At 35.6% G+C, this 17,397-nt stretch overlaps 1 protein-coding gene across 1 annotated transcript in view; it reads left to right on the forward strand.

The window, feature by feature from the left end:
- The window catches only part of HMCN1 (hemicentin 1), a 461,695-nt gene that overhangs the window by 314,104 nt on the left and 130,194 nt on the right, over positions 1–17,397 (forward strand). Inside the window, exons 42-48 of the mRNA XM_011934184.1 lie at positions 1,593–1,689; positions 5,861–5,983; positions 6,722–6,883; positions 8,269–8,550; positions 11,692–11,859; positions 16,442–16,555; positions 17,128–17,214. Of these exons, the coding sequence (XP_011789574.1) occupies positions 1,593–1,689; positions 5,861–5,983; positions 6,722–6,883; positions 8,269–8,550; positions 11,692–11,859; positions 16,442–16,555; positions 17,128–17,214 (1,033 nt within the window). The remainder of the gene's footprint in view (positions 1–1,592; positions 1,690–5,860; positions 5,984–6,721; positions 6,884–8,268; positions 8,551–11,691; positions 11,860–16,441; positions 16,556–17,127; positions 17,215–17,397) is intronic.

Genomic DNA, 17,397 nt, shown 5'->3' on the forward strand with positions numbered 1-17,397 from the left:
AAGAAGAAGAAGAAGAAGAAGAAGAAGAAGAAGAAGAAGAAGAAGAAGAAGAAGAAGGAAGAAGAAGAAAGAAGAAAGAAGGGAGGAAGAAGGGAGGAAGAAGGGAGGAAGAAGAAGGAAGAAGAAGAAGAGTCATTGTCCATTCGCAGGGACAGAGCCTAGCATTCTAGAAAGCATGTGGTAAAATTCCCAAACCTTAACTCTGACGAAATGACGGAGGGAGACAATTGCATAAATGCAAATCTCAGTGAGTACAGAAGTTTGTCCCATTGAGGGGTTTAGGGAGAAGATCAGAGGAATGAAAACTTTTTTGGAATGCAATTCTTATTAGTCAGTTAAAAGTATCTTACCTACGCACTACCATTCACACACATCTCTAACAAAATCAAGTAATAGAATCTTACCATTTTGTTTTGCCTGGTACACACTAGGTGCTCAATAAATATTAATCCCTCCTGTCTATTATTCCCTCCCTGACTCTTTCTATGAGACATGCAGGCCTGTGCATACTGACCTTAAGGACTTGGAACCCCAGATTTGAGTGAGCCTGCCACGAATTATGTGACTCTGAGCAATTTAGGTATCTTAATTGATTGAGTTTCCTTATCTGTAAAATGAGGAGGTTGGATTTTATTTCCTCTTTCAAGTCTAATATTCTTAGGTTCTCCATGTGTTCTTTTAGCTAATTCCATCTCTATTGTTCACACCAATTGATTAATAAATGTTTATTGACTGCCTTCTGTGCACCCCTGCTAAGCTAAATACTTCAAATGATCACTCTAACTTCTGTGATCATTGAATGTTTTAGAAATTATTGATTGCAAACTTAGTTGGCAATAAGTCACATACTGCTTGTTGTATCTTTGGTATTATTTTGTATTATTATATATTATTTATTATTAAATTCTTTTTTATGTTCACATTCTTTATATTCTCAACTAGATTGCAAACTTAAATCAGAAACCATATGTGACATTATATCTGTTTATGTCTTCTACCTACAGTACCTAGTACAAGTATTGTAATAACTGCAAATGGTCAATGAATGAATGAGCATTGATGCATGTTGTACATAAATACATGAAAAATATTTACTGATACTAATTCATCTGTCAAGCACCAAACTGGGTACTAGGAGAATGAGGCAAATGTAATGTAATACTTAGCTTAAAGAAGCTTAGAAACACAGCATGGGAGAAAGATATATTATTGGTCTCAAGAATAAGGCTGTTATTTTACTGGACAGTTTCCTGGATGTATAAGGATTTCATATTTTAAAGTCTTAAATTACTTCAACAGAAATTGTACCTTTTCATTATTTTTTTCTGAATTGTATTTGAAAAGCTGTTCTAGACCCTCAACCCCTAATATAAACCAGATTAAAATAAGGTATGGCATAGATGAAAATGGTTGACTCTTGTTGTGTTGAAACTGGGTGATGGGCATATAGCCATTTATATTGCTATTTTCTCTATTTTTGATATCTTTGTGAATCTTCAGAATAAAAATGAGAAATAGATCACAAATAGTATTAATAAAAAAACCTCAAGTGAAATAGAAAGTGTGATTTCAAAGGATGATTTTGTTTTCAGATTGAAGATGCTCAGGTTCAAGACACTGGTCGTTACACTTGTGAAGCAACAAATGTTGCTGGAAAAACTGAAAAAAACTACAATGTCAACATTTGGGGTAAGTGTAATCAGCTCTTGAAAGCAAATGATGCAGCCTGTGGTTTTTGTGTCACTTAAAATGATATTCATCCATGTAACTAAAACTGATTATAATAGGTAGATGAACAACAATTAGTGCATTTACATGGTTCTGAACTGTCCTGGGTCTCAGTTCATATAACTACTTCGAGAGCAACTCTAGATGAACTTTCTTGTAACTTTGATGTTGAAGGATTCTCCTCATCTGCCTGAGTAACATGTCCTTTGTCTTCCACAGCCAGCGTCTCGTAATGATTGGGCCTTCTCTAGTAACTAGTAGTGGGTTCGTCAATGGAAAGAAAATAAGCCAAAAAGCCAAATTATATATGTGAACTCTGTGTGTGTATGTGTGAGAAAGAACACAGGTGCTTGTGTGGTGGGAGATAGGATTACTATGATAATCAGGGAGAAAAGCTATTCTCAGTTGAAATTTTACCATTTGTTACTAATTAAGGTAATTCTTATAGTCACAACTTGAGCCTCAGCTGTGGCTATCAGCTAAAAAGCATTCCCATTTCCAGCATATTCACCTGCATTTCGCATACTTTAAAAAACTCATTTATAATGTATTCATTTGTGTGTTGGGAGATTGGATTACTATGATAACCAGGGAGAAGAGCTATTCGCAGTTGAAATTTTACCATTTGTTACTAATTAAGATCATTCTTATAGTCACAACTTTTGCTTCAGCTGTGGCTATCAGCTAAAAAGCATTCCCATTTCCAGTACATTCAACTGTATTTTACATACTTTAAAAAAACTCATAACTTAATAAACCCTCTTCATTTTGATTGTATTTGTTTAAACTTTTTAATTATTGAAATTATAAGCTGAATTTACCTTTGATTTATAGTTTATTCACAAACCTTTCTTAAATAAAAATAAAACTGGATGAAATAACTTTATTCCAATGGAGAAGAAATACTCTTTAAATTTTTGAAAGCATGCACTGATGTAGAAAATGACTTATTAATAAATGACTATCATTGTTAAAAAACCCTTCAGGCAGGTTGTGAGAAATGCTATTATACACCCTATAAAAATTTACTATTAAATAGTAAAAGTTACTATATGGTAAATTTATTTCATTATATGCTACTTATATGTCATTAACTTCTGTTCCTGCCTCTTTTTACGCATTTTCCCTCTCCATTTTCCTTTCCCTTCCATCCTCATTTCTTTCAAATGGGAAAAATATTTATTATTTGTATCTAGTTCATTTATTTAATAATTTAATATTTTTATCTAGTTCCCAATATGGTCAAGACACTAGACCAAGTGTTATCAAGTAAAGATGACAAAAAAGAAAAAAGAAAAATTAGGAGTGATGATCAATTAGAAACTGAGGTGAAGAATTCCTTTTTCATATGCGATATTTGAGGTACCTGTGGACTATGTGAAGCTGTCCGCCCTGCAGCCAGAAATACAAGTCTATCATTTAGGGGAGATAAGAGTTAAAAACATAAGGTTGCAGACATAACTATATAGGTAGCAGATGAAATCACTTGGAGAAGGTAAAAAGAATGTATACAGAAGAGTACTAGATAGGATGGCTCTCAGGTGTACCATATAAGAAGAGAGCTAGTAAAAGAAACTCTATATAAGAAACTGAGAAGGAAGAGCCTGAGAGGTCGGAGGAAAACCCAGTAAAAAATGTGTTGAAACTATTGAAAATGTTGTTCTCAGAAGAACACAATAGGTAAGTTTGATATGGATGAATGGATGAGTGAATGAGTAATATTACATATTGCAGAGAAGTCAAATTAAACTAAAAAACATACTTTACAAATACGCAGACCAATACCGCTTAAAGAAAAGCAATGTAATAGTGAAAAGCAGAATGCAGTACGTATAAGAATGAATGATAAGGGAGAAAGTTGAGACATCAAAGATAGATTCACTAAAAAAATACTTACAGTATGCTTCCATCATCTAGGCGCTATGCCATGTGTGGACATAGAGCAATTAGTGAGAAAGACAATGATGTTGTTCTCACAGAACTTACAGTTGGCTGGTGGAGAAATATCTTTAAATAGTCAAAATTAAAATTGAACCTCCTAAGAGCTATCTTAGGTGGTTATGTAGAAAAGCATATGAGAAACGTTTAACTGAGCCCTTAAGGATGCTCAGGCATTAACTCTGTGAAGAGGGTAAAAGCAATGCAAAGCCCTGGAGAATACTGTCTGTATTCAATGAGCTTAATATTCTTCACTATGGAGCCTAGTGTGATGCGAGGAGAGAGAGGAGATATTAGGTAAAAAGGTAACAATAGGCATATTGAAGAAGGCCTCTTAAATTAATTTAAAACATATAGATTTGATTCTAAAGGTGATAGAATAAACTAAAGGGATTTAAAAAAGGACTGGATGCTCAGGTCTGTATTTTAGAAAAAAGCAGACATATGTAATAAATTGAATCAACATGATTCAGTTGATTAGATGAAGTGTGGAAACAAGAAGAGTAAAGGATGGATGTCTGTGTGGCTTAGCCGACTGGGCCATGAGGATAATAGTGTCCTTTTCTCAGAGAAGGAACAAAGAGGGCTCAGTTCAGTTTTGGACAAGTCAGATTTGACAATGCTTCTCAGGCATCCAGCTTGAGATGTAAAGTAGTTAGTTGGATATAAAAGTCTAGACCTCAGAGAGGGTCTCCATTACAGATATAGATTTTCAAGTATTTGTATTAATGAGAAGCCCTGGGGGTAGAGAAGGGTAGAGTTTAGAATGGAGATCATAAATTTATAGTAGTGACAATCTATGCAGTGTGTCATTTTCTTCTGGAACTTTCAGTTTGTGGTATCAGTGACAGAGTAAACTGTAGGATTTATCCAGAGTAAGGGTATTGACAAATAAGAAGGGCAAAGGTACAAGGCAGTTGAGAATATTGAAAAGGAACAGTTGAAATTATTGATTATGAAATCTAACCAGAGTAGAGAAGTCGGTAAACAGAAGAATAGGCAGCTGGATAGGGGGACTTCTGAGAAGTGAAAACACTTGAGATTCAATTAAGTCAATGGGAATTGACTTGAGAATTGGGAATAATTGAGAGCAAAAAGAACAGAGAAGTTTTCAGAAAGAGGCCTAAATTTATAAACTTACAGGAGGAATGTTCTAGATGATGGGAAGAGCCATGGTATGGCTTCTGATGGAAAATGGGATGGGTATATCAATAACTGAGTAGACAGAGAATTTAGACTGTCTACTCTAAATACTGTGGATGTTGGGTTCATACAAAGTGATGGTAGGACTTAGTATGAAAAGTATAAGAACATGTGTCAGACTGTTCAGTGAATAAAGGAAGAATGACAGGTTTACAGATGGGATTCAAAAAAAAAAAGAGAGAGAGAGAGAAAAGTAAATTGGTTATATGAGCCTCAAAGGAATAGAGGCTTTTACATGGGATGGTTGAACAATGACTGGAAGCCGCATTAGGGGTGCAGGAGGATTCTCCAACTCCTCAACTCTCAGGAGTTTGGAAGAACAAGCCATCTACCAGCTGACAGTCCTGCAGCCAAAGAAGTGTCATCAAGGAGAGTTCAGCCAGCAACTGCAGACTCCAGCACCTTTGAGAAAATCATGGGTAGTCAGTATTCACTTTGAAGGTTCCAGGGTGAAGCTGTAGGCCAGTAGAGAAGCAGACTGTGCAATCTGAAATAGGTAATATGTCCTTTCTTTAGACAAAACCCCTTGCCTCTGTTCTTTAGTATATGTTATATGCCTTATGTTTCCAGTTCTGTTCACTATTTGAGATATCAAAGCTAGCTAGGCAACAGTGACTGGGCTAAGTTTAAACCTGGTAGGTCCTTTAGCTTTTTGATGCAAGGTGTCTAAATATCTTGCATCAAACATACATTTTATAATAGCTAAATATATGAGCTAATATATTTTATAAGTTATGATAAAGTAGTTTCTCTTTATGCCATTCTGTCATTCTGAATATTTTGATAAATGTCTATCTGTGTACATGGGAAGTCTGTTATTAGCTATTTATGCTACATCTTACAGGTGACTTTTAATTTGATGTTGATGTCAATCTCATATGCCAATTTCTTCATTATGTCATTTGAGTAGAAGCTTTTTATCTTACATGTAAACTGTTAGGAAAATTCTATATGAAATGAGTGGAAAAATAATATTTTTATTTTTTTCCAGTCCCCCCAAATATTGGTGGTTCTGATGAACTTACTCAACTTACAGTCATTGAAGGGAATCTCATTAGTCTGTTGTGTGAATCAAGTGGTATTCCACCCCCAAATCTCATTTGGAAGAAGAAAGGTCAGTTTTCATCCTTGAAATTTATAAAATTAAATGAAAATAGAGGATGGATGTTGACTTTGTTTGACAAATGTGTTAGATTATAAACAAATTTTCCTGGGGTTTGCATGCTAAATGCTAGACAGCAAAATTGCTTTATATTAAATGTGCAATGTGTGATACTTCTACACTACCCAGCTGAAATATTTTAAAGACTGTTAACTCCTCCCTAGAAAAAAAACTTCTGCATTAATTGATTATTTTTGAATCAAATGCATTATAGGACAGCTATAAACATTGAGAACGCGCCATTCAGGAACTACATTTTCTTCTTTAAAATAAGTTTTAAACTTCCTGGGTGATTGGTTCAGTCAAACCTCAGCATCACACAATACATCCATGTAGTAAACTTGCACCTGTACCTCCTGAATATAAAATAAAAGTTGATATTATTAAAAAGTAACATTTTTTCTCTGTGACAGTTTTCAATGTACATTAAGAATGAATTCTGTGTTTGACCAGATTTTCAATTTATTTATCAACAGCTCCCTAAGCCCACTAAGTAGCAGAAAGATCATTTAAATTTTTAGTTCATTTAAATATTAGTGCTCCTTCATTTTACATACTAGGGCAGGATTATTTTACAGTGTCATTTGCCTTTTATATACTTGAACTGAGTAAACAAGTATCATATTTAGTAATGTATACAAAATGCTTTACATTTCTGCCTCATATTCTGCCATTTGGACTTCTTTGCAGGCTCTCCAGTGCTGAGTGATTCCATGGGGCGAGTTAGAATTTTATCTGGGGGCAGGCAATTACAAATTTCAATTGCTGAAAAGTCTGATGCGGCACTCTATTCATGTGTGGCGTCGAATGTTGCTGGGACTGCAAAGAAAGAATACAGTCTGCAAGTTTACAGTAAGTTGTTGATTAGCCAGGCTTTGGCACAATTTTCTTTTAAATCTTTTCATCCTTCTGGTTTACTTTTTAAAATATCTTTAATATTCATTCAAAATGGTACGGTTGTAACTATCACATGACACACACATTTAAATTGTGCTGACATAACTGGAAAGCAATTACTTCCTTCTGGCTGTTATTCGGCATTACAGCTGTCCACTCTGCATTAGATCACCAATGACAGACACATCAGTGTGGCTGTAATTTGTTGGGGGCAGATAGTGGACACGTGGAGGGGGAAGGGAGAGCATTTTACCATAGGGGATATTTACAATATGTAAAAACATTTTATTTTAAAGATTATTTTACTTGTATAAGATCTTAGAGTGCTTAAGATAGTTGTATAGTCATTTAATCTTCACATGAGCTGTTATATAAAACAAAACTGTCGCCTTCATTTTGTGTACGTGGAAATTTAAGCTCCGAGAGGTTTTGTTGGTTGAACAAGGTCACGTGGCTTGTGTGTAGTAGGACCGGCGCTAGAACATCGGATTACTGACACGGGCCTACTTTCCTTTCCACACACATATGTATTAGAATTGATCTAATTTTTGTTCCTAGCATCAATGACACGTGAATTCAGCTACAAATAACAGAATAAATGGCTATAAGTGGCTTAACCAAGTAAAGGTTTATGTTCTCACATAATAAGAAGGCAGAGGTTAGCATTAGTCACTGGAGCTGGTCAGCGGCTTAATTGTGTCAGCATAGGAGCTCTGGCATTCTACTAGTCCCTTCTTCATGGTCTCAAGATGGTAGCTGTTATTGTGGTATCAATTCCACGTGGAAGGCAGGAGGAAGGGAAAAGGCTGGTATCTTTCTCTTTTGTTAGGAGAGCAAAATTTTCCCCAAAATCCCCAGCAGACCTCTGTTTAGGTTTTATAGGCCTAAATTCATTCATGTGGTTACCCCAGTTTTCCAACAAGACTGAGAAACCATCTCAGCTTTTCCAACTCATACTGTAAAAGGGAGAAGGAAGAAAGGAGTTAATAACAGACATTGGGTTGTAAGCTAGGCTACTGTATCCATTTTAAATGAGTGCTAGGAAGACTTACATAAAGCAGGGCTACAAGTGATAAGTTCAAATATTTGTATAGCTTCTCAAAAGTGGGAAGTTAGTGAACTGTGTCAATAGCTTCATTTTAGGTATGAACCCACTTGAAACACTGGAGAAGAATTCCACCTCTCAGCATAACATCATGTCTGTTAGTCCTGGGTCTTTTCTTTAGTTGTTTATATTTTAACATAAAAATATATTTAAGTTTGTCTGATGAAATTTCCTATGTAAGACTTGAAACAAACATTTCCTATTTTGTTTCTTTTTCTCTTCCTCCAACCCTCAGTTAGACCGACCATAACCAACAGTGGCAGCCACCCTACTGAAATTATTGTGACCCGAGGGAAGAGTATCTCCTTGGAGTGTGAGGTGCAAGGTATTCCTCCACCAACAGTGAGTTGGATGAAAGATGGTCGCCCCTTGATCAAGGCAAAGGGAGTGGAAATACTGGATGAAGGTCACATCCTTCAGCTGAAGAACATTCATGTATCTGACACAGGCCGTTATGTGTGTGTTGCTGTGAATGTAGCAGGAATGACTGACAAAAAATATGACTTAAGTGTCCATGGTAAGTAGAAAGAGGCTCAATATGATCATTTACTGGCTAATACAGTCTAGCATCCTGGATGGGAGATATAGGCCCCAAGTTTTGAAAGTCATTTATTTACAATCCATCATTTTAAATATATATACCTTTTCCCCAGGTCAGTATTATTTATTCTTCTATGCCTGACCTCACATTATTTACCTTGCTGAAATAAGCACGTATTAGATATTCTTTAAGGAAAGCACACAGTAAAGTAGAAAATTGTTGTCTTCAAATGCTTTTAGTCCGATGCTGTCCCAAGTAAAATCTCTTTATGTTTTCCAAATGAGCTGACTTAACTGGGCTTGTATAAAGGTAAGTGCCTTAGAATTTACTGAGTCATCATCAGTTGGACGTGAGTTATACTGAAGTCAGCTTTAATATTCCAACTCTAATGAGTCATAAATGTCAATAAGAATAGAGCAAACATTGTAAAAGTGTTCCTATTTCTCCACATCCTCTCCAGCACCTGTTGTTTCCTGACTTTTTAATGATTGCCATTCTAACTGGTGTGAGATAGTATCTCATTGTGGTTTTGATTTGCATTTCTCTGATGGCCAGTGATGATGAGCATTTTTTCATGTGTCTGTTGGCTGTATGAATGTCTTCTTTTGAGAAATGTCTGTTCATATCCTTTGTCCACTTTTTGATGGGGTTGTTTGTTTTTTTCTTGTAAATTTGTTTGAGTTCTTTGTAGGTTCCGGATATTAGCCCTTTGTCAGATGAGTAGAATGCAAAAATTTTCTCCCATTCTGTAGGTTGCCTATTCACTCTGATGGTAGTTTCTTTTGCTGTGCAGAAGCTCTTTAGTTTAATTAGATCCCATTTGTCAATTTTGGCTTTTGTTGCCATTGCTTTTGGTGTTTTAGACATGAAGTCCTTGCCCATGCCTATATCCTAAATGGTATTCCCTAGGTTTTCTTCTAGGGTTTTTATGGTATTAGGTCTAACATTTAAGTCTCTAATCCATCTTGAATTAATTTTCATGTAAGGAGTAAGGAAAGGATCCAGTTTCAGCTTTCTACTTATGGCTAGCCAATTTTCCCAGCACCATTGATTAAATAGGGAATCCTTTCCCTATTTCTTGTTTTTGTAAGGTTTGTCAAAGATCAGATGGCTGTAGATGTGTGGTATTATTTCTGAGGGCTCTGTTCTCTTCCATTGGTCTGTATCTCTGTTTTGGTACCAGTACCATGCTGTTTTGATTACTGTAGCCTTGTAGTATAGTTTGAAGTCAGGTAGCGTGATGCCTCCAGCTTTGTTCTTTTGACTTAGAATTGTCTTGGCAATGCAGGCTCTTTTTTGGTTCCGTATGAACTTTAAAGCAGTTTTTTCCAATTTTGTGAAGAAAGTCATTCGTAGCTTGATGGGGATGGTACTGAATCTATGGTGGGATTGTAAACTAGTTCAACCATTGTGGAAAACAGTATGGCGATTCCTCAAGGATCTAGAACTAGAAATACCATATGACCCAGCCATCCCATTACTGGGTATATACCCAAAGGATTATAAATCATGCTGCTATAAAGTCACATGCACACATATGTTTATTGTGGCAGTAGTCACAATAGCAAAGACTTGGAATCAACCCAAATGTCCATCAGTGATAGACTGGATTAGGAAAATGTGGCACATATACACCATGGAATACTATGCAGCCATAAAAAAGGATGAGTTTGTGTCCTTTGTAGGGACATGGATGCAGCTGGAAACCATCATTCTCAGCAAACTATTGCAAGAACAGAAAACCAAACACCACATGTTCTCACTCATAGGTGGGAATTGAACAATGAGATCACTTGGACACAGGAAGGGGAACATCACGCACCGTGGCCTATTGTGGGGAGGGGGGAGGGAGGAGGGATGGCATTGGGAGTTATACCTGATATAAATGACGAGTTAATGGGTGCTGACGGGTTGATGGATGCAGCACACCAACATGGCATATGTATACATATGTAACAAACCTACATGTTATGCACATGTACCCTAGAACTTAAAGTATAATAATAAAAAAACAGACCAAACACACACATAACACAGGGACAATGACTTAGATGTGTACATTTTGAACTATAATTTTTATAGCTATAGAAACAATGGTAAATTTAATGGACACAGATCTTGTAACTTGCCCTCAATTAAGACACACATGAAGTTCAGTGTTAATATCCTGTAGTTTGCAGCCAATGTGTGTGCCAAAGCTATAGGAATCACAACACAAAAGGGAAGATGAATTAATCTTAAGTACTTTTTTGTTGGATTACTCTTAATTTTTAGGATTAGATGATTGATTTTTTAAGAAATCTCTATATGTAGGTTGGAAATCCATATTACAAATTTGCAAGAAAAGATGAGTGATTCATATTCACAGTAGCAAAGACATACAATCAGCCTAGGTGCTGATTAACAAATGGTGGATTGGATAAAGAAAATATGGTACATATACACCATGGAATACTACACAGCCAAAACTCATGTCCTTTGCAGCAACATGAATGCAGCTGGAGGCTGTAATCATAAGTGAATTCATGCAGGAATGGAAAATCAGATGCCCCATAGTCTCACTTATAAGTGGGAACTACACATTGGGTACCCAAAGACATAAAGATGGCAACAGTAGACACAGGGGACTATTGAAGGGGAAGGAGGAAAGGAGGCAGGGGTTCAAAAACTAACTCTTGGGTTCTATGATTACCACCTAGGTGACAGGATCAATCATACCCCAAGCCTCAGCATCACAGAATATACCCATGTAACAAACCTGCACATGTATCCCCTTAATCTAAAATGAAAGTTGAAATTGCAATTCAAAAAAAAGGGGGGGTGAGTGACTCATACAAAATCACTCACCACTATTGGAATAACAATATGAAAATAATTTACTGCTAAGGTTGAGAAAGAAGTGACATTTTTACTTCCAGGAATCTCACACACACACACACACATACACACACACAGAACTGGTTGTTGTGATTGCTTATTTTGCTTCCTGTTAATCAGAAAATGGAAGTCTTATTAACCATACACTGTTTAGGATTTGATGTTTGATATACAGGTATATCAAATGTATAGCAGGCAACTAATATTTCCATTCCCCGTTTGTTTTATTTTGTCTTTCAGCTCCTCCAAGCATCATAGGAAACCACAGGTCACCTGAAAATATCAGTGTGGTAGAAAAGAACTCAGTATCCTTGACTTGTGAAGCTTCTGGAATTCCCCTGCCTTCCATAACCTGGCTTAAAGATGGGTGGCCTGTCAGCCTTAGCAATTCTGTGAGGATTCTCTCAGGTATTAGAAATTCTGGTAGCCTTATAATCTTGTAAGCTTCATGAGGCTACAATTTCTCCTTAATTTCAAGTTTCTCAGTGTTTTTATTGTTTTATTTTTTTAACCTAGCTGCTTACTATAATACTCAGTAATCATATTTAAAAAAAAAATTTGAAAGGACGTAAGAAGCTATATGAAAATGGGAAATCTCCAAATATCTCTAGACTCCTTTTAAAAACAAATCTTGGCACTTGCTGATTACTTCAGTCATGGGATATCAAAGCATTCATGCTACAATGAGCATCAACCAATTTGAAAAGAAGTATAGGAAGTGCTGAAATTGAATCCAAAGTCTACAGTGAATCCTAGGGTATAAAATACCTCTATATCCAAATATTAATATTTCAACGTATTCATGACTAATCTCAGTTTACATTTCTAAAATGGGATAGTTTCCTATGAGCTAAGACTTTATTGTCAAGAGATATTGATCATATTCCTCATATAATTTTGTGGGAAAATCCAAATAGCTTGTCATTTGTGGATCAATATAAGCGTAGAGAGAGATTTTTAAGGCAAGCTGCATAAATCTGCACTTGGCCCATTTTAGTAATGACTTGGATACAGACTAAGATAATCTTGCCAAGTTTTTGGTTAATAAAAAGCTTAGATACTTAGAAAAATACCTAATGTGTGATTGAAGGCGTCTAAATTCAAACACACCTCATGCTGGAGCTTTTGGGTTAAAGCTAACAAGATGAAGGTTAAGTAAGTCTCGTGATGATCCTCTATATAATTACTAATTATGCTAGTTTATGATCTCTTTGCACTTACAGTCAAACCAGTGGTGAAATTATGATGAAGTATAGCTTCAGAACTCTTAATATGAAAAGATGTCTGAATTGTGTTACTTTCTCAGTATGCATTAAAATTCAATGTGATTATCCCGACAACAAATGCAATATTTTGCCACATCAATAAACTACATTTTCTCCAATAAGAAAAGCAGGAGATAATTTGCACTATAAACTTAGCAGAACTTATTAGAAAGACAAGAAAAAAGGCTTCATGACAGTATTTTCAGAGAAAAATATGATGGGAAATTATCACATAATGATTAATATATCTGTATTTAACCTAGAGAAAAAAATTTTTGTGGTGCATTTGGTATATAATCCAAAATAAATTTAAATATTTAATGAGCCATGGTGTAGAAAGGATTATATTGTTTTTCTCTAGTTCCAGAGGTTAAGAGTAATGTCAGTATATGGAAGATTCTAGGGACAGATTTGTATCTGAATATAAACAACTTAACAGATACTTAGCTTGCTTAAAATCAAGATGAGCTACTTTACATGGCAGTAAGCTCCCTTCACCTAAATGTGCTCAAAATTTATCACTACTGAAGGCATATTCAGAAAAGATTCTTTCCTAGTGCCGGAATTAGGTCTAAAAAACCTAAATTCCACATGTTTCTTCCTGATCTTGATTATAACTGATAGGAGCTTGATGAAGAATGTACATTGCTATTAACCACATTTATTGTCTATGATACTCACTATATTTATGACCTCAGACTAGTTACTTAACTTTGCTAACTTCAGTTTGATCACTTGTAAAGTGATGATAATAGTATTTGCCTCAGGGTTTTTGTAGGGATGAAATGAGATATCTAAAACAGTTAACACAGCACTTGCTTCTATGGAAGCATCCAATACCTATTTCTTGTTATTGTCATAGACAACCTGGTAAAAGGTTTGTGGTCTGTCTGTCCTGGGAAACTTTCCTATGTCCTCACTATGATGTTTTTACTTTGACAGGACTCTCAGTCTCTGTTGATCTTAAGAAATACATACTAATGCTGGGAGGTGGAGCTTACAGTGAGCCAAAGTCACACCACTGCACTCCAGCCTGGGCTACAGAGCAAGACTCTGTCTCAAAAAAAAATATATATATATATGTATATATATATATACACACACACACACACACACACACACATACACTAATGGCAAAGATTGTATTAATATGTGGTTACCAAAGCCTAAATGTATTATCTTCTTGGCTTGAAATTATATTTATCTTTCAGGCTTTTAAAAAAATGTTCAATTGCTAAGAAACTAGGGACTCTTATTAAATATAGTAAGTGTAGCAGAGCTCCTGGAAGTGAAATAAGCTAAAGTGATGTGTGTCTAGTTTGTTACAAATTTACAGAAGTAGTGTTTTGGTTTTATCTGTCTTTGTTGTGCTTAACTAGCAGCTGGAGATCCCTGAGTGAACACATGATAAGTATTTCACCTTGTGGTGCTGCCAAAGGAGTTATTCAGTTTTACAATCTGAACATGTTGCGTTGTGCAATAGATAAATGAGAATCAAATGAATGGCATATGACTTGCTTGGTCTTCAGTCTCCTGTACATGCCTATTTCATTAATATTAGTCCTCCTGAGAATTTGAGTATAGCTTTTCTAAAAGCAGTACTGTGATGAAGACCCTATCATGATTATGAAGTTATCTGCCAGAAACAGATAACTGCTATAAAAATTTAATAGGTATAAGAAATGTCTCCATATAAGTATAATTTACTGTCAGAACCCATTTTTGGTTTTCACTGGATTAAGTGAGAAGGCCACAAAACAAAGAGAAAAGGAAGATCATGAAACTTATGACGCTGAGGTTTGTAGAGCCAGCAGTGATTCATAAAAGTTGTATTGCTTTAATATTCTCAACTCAAATGGAATCATATTATGATCTCACTAATCTGAAGTGGCAGTGAGTGCTTGAATCCTTCCCTAATTGACGTAAGTTTTTAAAGCACTTTTACTTCTTAAGTAAACATAATTTCTGTTTACTAATTCAATTGGGGGGAAGAAAAGCTAGATTCAGGTAATTAGCTTTGTTTGTCTAAATAAGATACTACTAAGTTCACCTTTCAGTGGGTTGAGGATGGGAAGGTTGCTTATAGAAAAAGTTCAATGTCAGCTTGTGTTTACATAAACAGAAAACAGATTGAATACTCCTGGGAAACCAGACTCAGGTGAATATTTACATGAAAATTTCATGTTAACCATTACACTGTTTTTAGTTCAAATTCTGGGTGCTAAGCAAAAATATACCAGCTAGAAAATTATTACAGAATCCAATAAATGAAGTACTTCTTTTGTTGGACCTTACTCCTCAAATGGTGCCCAGGACTTTGTTCTCTCAGTGTCTCTTAGTTCTCCACAGGTTTCATTTCATCTTATTTGTTGGCTCCTCTGCCTTTATCTTTAAATAGAGTTTCCCTCCAAATTATGCCCCCAGTATATTAGAGTTTCACTTTCAGTCTACTTGCATTTCTTAGATGAATATTTCTTCAAACAAAATGTTACATAGATGTTCAAAGTACAAAAAGAAACAAAAGCAGTGTATCACTAGTGCGTGAAGTAACCCCGTAACATTTTATATAAATGTAGGATTCCATAAAGCTCAATTGAAAGCTGGTAGTCTTCATTCTCCTATCTTCCTTATATTAGGTTGGTGCAAAAATAATTGTAGTTTTTGCCATTGAAAGTAATGGTAATATATTGATGTCACCCAAATCTGGGTGTCTGGTCTGGCTATCTTTCTGACATTCCCGTATTATATGTTCAATGGAAAACTAAGACTATTCTCCCAATCGTCTGCTCACAGTCGTCTTTCTAAGCACAAATCGGATCATGATCCCTGTTTGTTTATATACTCCATAGTCTTTTGTGAACACAATGAAATCCAAATTCCTTAGCACAGCATTCACAGGCCTTCACAATCTGGCCATACTCCATCAAGCCTCATCTCTTACCATTTTCTCCACCTGCTCTGCTTTTGGTACCACTTCTCACATCTACTTTCTACCTCTATCTCTTCATTCATACTCCACTCACAATAGCATCCGTATTAGTCTGTTTTCATACTACTATAAAGAAATATTCGAGATTGGGTAATTTATAAAGGTGAGAAGTTGAATTGACTTACATTCTGCATGGCCAGGGAGGCCTCAGGAGATTTACAATCATGGCAGAAGGGGAAGCAGGCACCTTCTTCACAAGGCGGCAGAAGAGAGAGTATGTGAAGGGAAGACCTGTCAAATGCTTATGAAACCATCAGATCTCATGGCAACTCACTCACTATCATGAGAACAGCATGGGGGAAACCATGCCCATGATCCAGTCACCTCCCACCAAGTCCTTCCCTTGACACGTGGGGATTATGGGGATTATAATTCGAGATGAGATTTGGGTGGGGCCACAGAGCCAAACCATATCAGCATCTCTCAACTCATGTGTAAAGTATACTTACCTTTTAAGATCATATTCAAACATCACCTTCTCTGTGAAACAAGATTTCTTGCTTGCTGTCATCTAACATATTTATTTTTTTATCTACTGAACTAGAAGATTTTTCTGAATTATTTTGTTTTCTATAGGTTTAAAATGTGATTTTTATAAAAGCTTGACACAAATTCATTTTAAGGGCCTCTAAAGCATACTGATTAAATTTTTACCTAAATTGAGCATCACTTGGATGGCTTATAAAGTTTCATTTTTCTTTTTAAGTCATCTTAAAAAGATGGTTTGCTTCTGCAGGAGGCAGGATGCTACGGCTGATGCAGACCAGAATGGAAGACGCTGGCCAATATACTTGTGTTGTAAGGAATGCAGCTGGTGAAGAAAGAAAAATCTTTGGGCTTTCAGTATTAGGTACTTACATAGTATTAGGTACTTATATAGTTTGCAATATCTAGAAAAAACTTTAATTGCCTTAAATCCTGGAAGCAGAGTTAAAATTTATTTATCACTTGATCTCATACCTATGTTATTTAGACCCTGGACTGTGACTCTTAGCAAGAATTCAATATTAGAATTGTTTGGAGGCAATCAGGCAATTGTTTGGAGGAATTAAAATGCCTGTTTTAATTCACAATTGCTCAACAATATTCTGAGAGGCTGAATGACTTGTTTAATGTGAATGCATATTAGAATTATAGTAGAAGAAATAAAAGTCAAATAAATATTCCTGGTGATTTGTTGACATATTTTTATGCAGACTTTATAATTTACATTACAATAGAATTCATTATAATTGGATTTGTGACATATAACTTTAAAAGTAGACTTAATCAAAATAATATTATGACATTCTAGCAGTCAAATAATGAATGTGGATTGGGGGATTTGTTTTGAAGGTTATGACTTAATAAAACCATTCATAAATACCTATAAAACAGCAGTCTTGCTGTTAAGAGCTGTTATTTTGTTGTTGTTTTTTTTAGTACCACCTCATATTGTGGGTGAAAATACATTGGAAGATGTGAAGGTAAAAGAGAAACAGAGTGTTACGCTGACTTGTGAAGTGACAGGTATGGGGCTCAGCTCTCAGACTTTTGATGCTCCCCCCATTCACTGAGAGTCATTGTCTCCACTATATATCTTATTAAATTTTTTAAATATATTTAGGGGATATAATTGCAGTTTTGTTACATGGATATATTGAGTACTGGCGAAGTCTCAGTGATGGTAAACATTACCCAAGTAGTGTGCAT

This window comes from Colobus angolensis, unplaced genomic scaffold, assembly GCF_000951035.1.
Source record: "Colobus angolensis palliatus isolate OR3802 unplaced genomic scaffold, Cang.pa_1.0 Scaffold132, whole genome shotgun sequence".
NCBI lineage: Eukaryota > Metazoa > Chordata > Mammalia > Primates > Cercopithecidae > Colobus > Colobus angolensis.